A 4,399-nucleotide genomic window follows, 5' to 3' on the forward strand; every position below is an offset into this window, starting at 1 on the left:
ACCCAATTTTGGGCTCTTCTTTTTCACTAATATTTTAGAAGCTTGAGGCCACAAGTGATGACGGACGTCGGGAAAGGTGCTTTTGTAGTCCGAACCGCTTCCCAGCTTCATATGTGATGTCATATTACCAGACATAATTTCTCTCTGTTTGGCTTTTCCATGTTCTTCCCGTAACATCGACTGCTGATCCCGCCTCATCCTTCGCCATCACCTTTACCCGCTGGCCCTTTCCTCGGCCCGGCTCCTGCTGACCTGGCCCGCTGTCTGCGCTCTCGTCGGAATGGCGCCGGCTGTGGCTTTGAACCGGCGACGGCCCGTCTCAACCGAAACGCTACTTGTCAACACTCGTCGGCCGCATCTCTGCCGGAATCGACCGCACTTGGCCACTCTTTCCCTGACTGGCGCGCCGGTCTGGATCGTCTGCGATCCGGGCGGCGCCTCCTGACCCGTGGCATGGCTTCGACTCCTGTGCATGCTGGCTGGGCTGGCTCGCCGCCGAACGCTAGGCAATAACGCACACTCTGTGACATACACGGATAATGTGGGACAGGTAGTATGAAGCGATTTTACCTTGCGCAGCCGTGGGGCCCGCTTGTGGTCCCGCTTGCGCTCTCGTCCGTCAAGACGTGGTCCCGGCTCCCGCCTCCCCGCGCCATGTTGGGCGCCGCCCGCCCGGCCGCCTGCTGGCCGCGTCAGCCCCGCTGCTGCCGGGACCACGTCTTCGCGCCGTCTCCCGTCCCCGGGCGGCCCGCGCGCGGGCCCCCCGACACGCCGTCCCCAACCGGCCCCAGTCCAGGCTTCAGGCGGTCCTGACCCGTTCCCAGCGGGCGCCGTCCTGCCCCGACGCCTTGCCACCGAGCACTTGATGCGTCCCGCCCACCCTCTCTGTCTCCGACTGCGTCTTTTCTGTGTCTGGACTTCTCCGTCGATTTCGTCTGAGATCTCGCCGTTTGCCCAGCGACTTCTATATTTTTCTCACTTGCTATATCCTGTTCCCCTCCACTGTCGTGGAGTGTTGCTCTCGCTGTTTTTTTTCACTTCTCGTACGACGCGCCCGTCCTTTTAACAGACCTTGCCTTCCTGACAACCCAGCAACCCCGCTGCTTTTGGGCCCTACGGCTGCGGTTTTACTGCTTTCGTGTGTTTCTTTTCTTTTGGCAGTATTCAATTTAGTTTGCCGCTGCTTATATCAAAGTCAAGAGGTTCTTGAAACTGTGGCTAAATCGAATGCATAGTTGAGCATGTCGCCAAGTAACGACGCTTCAACAGTCATTGCTGGTCACATCAAGTTGTCTGTGAGCCGCTTGCAGGCCGCGTTTGCCTCAGTCAACAAGACGTCAGTCAGTCAGTCAGTGCCACTGTAACGATAGGTCGCGTTGCGTACCGAGGGCGCGGGTGGCGGGCGGGGCGGCCGGTGGCTGAGACGCCGCCCGCCGGCCCGCCTGCCGCCCGCCCCACTGTCGCCTGTGACCGTGACCCCTGCCGACCCGGGCCCCGCTTACCGGCCTCCTGTGTTCCAGTTGCTGGACAACCTTCCAGTGTGCCAAGATTTTAAGAAAGGAGCCTGCATCCGGCCAGCCTGTAAATTTGTGCACTATGTTCCAGGTGCGTGGACGAGTGTTGTACCCGGGGTGCCCAGTGCTAAAGGCACATGTTTTATTAGTGGTTGGGCTTATGACATAACTGTTGATGGAATGTCTTCAATCCAGGCTGAACGATATCAGTCGGCCATGGGCGTGCCCCTTCCGTTCAGGTGGTGGCCGATGCTGTGTTTTCAAATGTGAACTTATGAACGACCACACACCAACTTTTGACTTCGTTGACTTATGACGTTGACGTGGCATTGGACCTAGTCATTTTAACGATGCGGAATTAGCAGCCTATTTTGTTGTATGGGTCAATTACGCTTGACATTGTTTAGTTCGTTCGGTGTGATGCTACTACAGTTCTTTACAATTATAGGGGTATAATTGAAGATACGGTGTAACGTGAAAAAGTCGGCTTCACGACCGCAGAAATCTGTTTGAACGCGGCTTCAGGACCATAGAAGACACTGTGAATCCCGTTTACGTGTTGGCGAACCTGCCGCTAATTGAGAGTTGACCAGGTGAAGCAATGCAGGACAGCCAGTATAGTGCGCGCGCTGGGCCTAGTGACCCTGCCCGCTCCTTACTCGAGCTTGTTGAAGTGGCCAGTGATCAGACCCCGCCATGTTTACGTCAATCGGCGTCGATGGCGTGTCTCTAGCGTATCACGTACTGTAATTCCACGGAATTAGCGCTCTTCTATTTTCGTCGAAGTTCATAGCCGTCAGCCATTATTGGATTTTTTCATACTCGCGCTTTCGTTGTGATCCCACGACTACGTCAAACACTGATGTCGCGCAGTTTCGTTTTTGCTTGCATGCGTAGTTACGAATTCGCAGGTATGGGGTGTCTGGGTGAGTTGCGCCTTATTACAGTTAACATTTGAGGTGAAATCGCCGATTGTGGTCCCGTGATCCTGTGGCTCTAGCAAGCTACTATCTCTAAGCTACCACCTATGAGGTCAACCATACGCTTTGGCCGGCAAAGAGCATCGGCAGAGGATGCTTGATCTACCCCCCCCCCCCCCCCGATCCACGGATACATCCACGTGGGACTATCAATGACACGCACTTCGAGGACTTGGAGCCCCTCCCGTGCGAAGGTGACCGGCCCGCGCTGGCGTGACCTCCACCTGAATGACCTCTGCCGGTGGGTGGGGGAGGCGGGCGGCCGCTCGCCCTCGGCCTTCGCGGCCTCGCCGCTGCCGCCAAACATCGACTCAGCAGACTAGTTCGTGACGAAACGAGAAAGCCTTAACGTCACACGTTGGCCGGCTTGCCAGCGAGCAAAAAGTAGCGCTGCGCTTTGGTTGACGGGATCGTGTATGGGTGAGGGCTTGTATACAGAGGAAATACGCCGTCGGCACATACGCTCATAGTAAATGAGCGGATCGATATCGTCAATTCTGGAATCTCGGAACGTCGGTAATGTCGGTGGTGTTCTCGACCCACGTATTATACGAATCCGTGGGCTAAATGCCGATCAGAATGAGACTGACCCCGCTATCAGTTTTGCAAGTTCAAGATCACTCGAGGGAGCTTTGCAAGGTGTGATCCTCTGCTCGTTGGGCTCCTTTGTACTGGAGGACTGGAAGCGGGGCTTGCACCCCGAGTCAAGTTGGGGAGCTGTGACCGAGGGCAGTGGAGGGGTTCCCCTTTCGTGCGGCGAGACGATGGAGTTCACAGGAGTTAATAAAAAGTACGCCACGGATGGCCCCACAACGTTGAGGTGATACGAAGCTAGAAGTTGCTGCGTATATGTTTCGTAAATTGGGCAGATGCTGCTGACTAGTGCCGACGACAGTTGTCTGCGCGAGCCGTCCTTAACATGAGTTGTGCCTGTGGGTGGAGGGGGCGGAAGTGTGCGCCGCGTGACACCCCGGCTGACCCGTCTGCCGCAGACTATGTCGAGATTACCAGCAGCAACCAGGTGACGGTGTGCCGGGACTCGGTGCGCGGCAAGTGCGCGCGGCCGCGCTGCAAGTACTACCACCTGCCGGTGCTGCCAACCTCGCCGACCGAGTCGGCGGCGGCGGCGCGCGCCGTCAGCTTCCAGCTGCTCTGAGCGCGCGCGGCGCCGAGCCCCGCGCCGTCACACAGACACAGAGCGACGCACGGAGCACGGCCGGCCGGCGGGCGGACCGCACAGGCACCCCGGGCAAATCAAACCACTGACGCTGTGTGCTGTAGACAAGTCAGCCGGCTCCGCCGAAGCAGGGCGGGCGCGAAATCAAACTATCTGTGGGCGGGTGGGCGGGGGTGGGGGCTGTGGCCGGCGTACGGCCGTGTCGGTCGCGGCTCCACCCAGCATGAGGCCAGGATCGGGCCGCGACGCACGCCGCCCACCCTTTGAACTTAAGTGATAGTTCATGTTAAAGTGTTCTCATTTTGTATAGACAAGTACCTTATCGGAGCTCTTCAAAAGAGTGTTAGATAGCGCGCGGATATTTGGGTATTGGATGCCACAAGGTGGAGAGGGGGCGGGCCCGACTCCGCCGGGACAGTCAGGTCGCGGGCTGGCGCCGGGGCCGCCCCCTGGGAGCGGCCATCGACTGGGTTGTTTGTACATATTTATAAGGAGGGTCTAGTCAGAGACACAGGGTGCGTGGGGCGGGTGGCGGGGGCGGCGGCCGGTCCGCTCCGCCCCGCCCCGCCCGGTCACGTCCTCTTCCGGCTGGTGGGCAGAACCGCTTGGCTTTGTGACGCGTTCGCTGGCGGCCGCCGCGCGCGCTGCCGCCGGCGGCGCGGCCGGCGGCCCGGCGACGCTGCCGACGGCGGCCAGGGGCGGCGCCTCCAGGCCCCAGTCAGTGCCAT

General features: G+C 58.9%; 1 protein-coding gene across 1 annotated transcript; it reads left to right on the top strand.

Moving 5' to 3' along the window:
• The first annotated feature begins 189 nt into the window (after nt 1-189).
• On the top strand, nt 190-4,159 carry LOC119096231 (muscleblind-like protein 2). Its single transcript, XM_037219033.1, has 3 exons — nt 190-550; nt 1,521-1,605; nt 3,487-4,159. Exons 1-3 carry the CDS (start codon nt 473-475, stop codon nt 3,648-3,650), a joined length of 327 nt encoding a protein of 108 aa, XP_037074928.1. The 5' UTR covers nt 190-472; the 3' UTR covers nt 3,651-4,159.
• The last annotated feature ends 240 nt before the right edge of the window (nt 4,160-4,399 follow it).

This window comes from Pollicipes pollicipes, unplaced genomic scaffold, assembly GCF_011947565.3.
Source record: "Pollicipes pollicipes isolate AB1234 unplaced genomic scaffold, Ppol_2.1 Scaffold_4295;HRSCAF=5057_pilon_pilon_pilon, whole genome shotgun sequence".
In the NCBI taxonomy this organism is placed as follows: Eukaryota; Metazoa; Arthropoda; class Thecostraca; order Pollicipedomorpha; family Pollicipedidae; genus Pollicipes; species Pollicipes pollicipes.

Coding starts and splice junctions, on each gene's coding strand:
- LOC119096231 (XM_037219033.1), top strand. CDS start 473: ATGCTGGCTGGGCTGGCTCGCCGCCGAACGCTAGGCAATAACGCACAC. Junction 551..1,520: donor ACACGGATAATGTGGGACAG/GTAGTATGAAGC, acceptor CCTGTGTTCCAG/TTGCTGGACAACCTTCCAGT. Junction 1,606..3,486: donor ATTTGTGCACTATGTTCCAG/GTGCGTGGACGA, acceptor CGTCTGCCGCAG/ACTATGTCGAGATTACCAGC.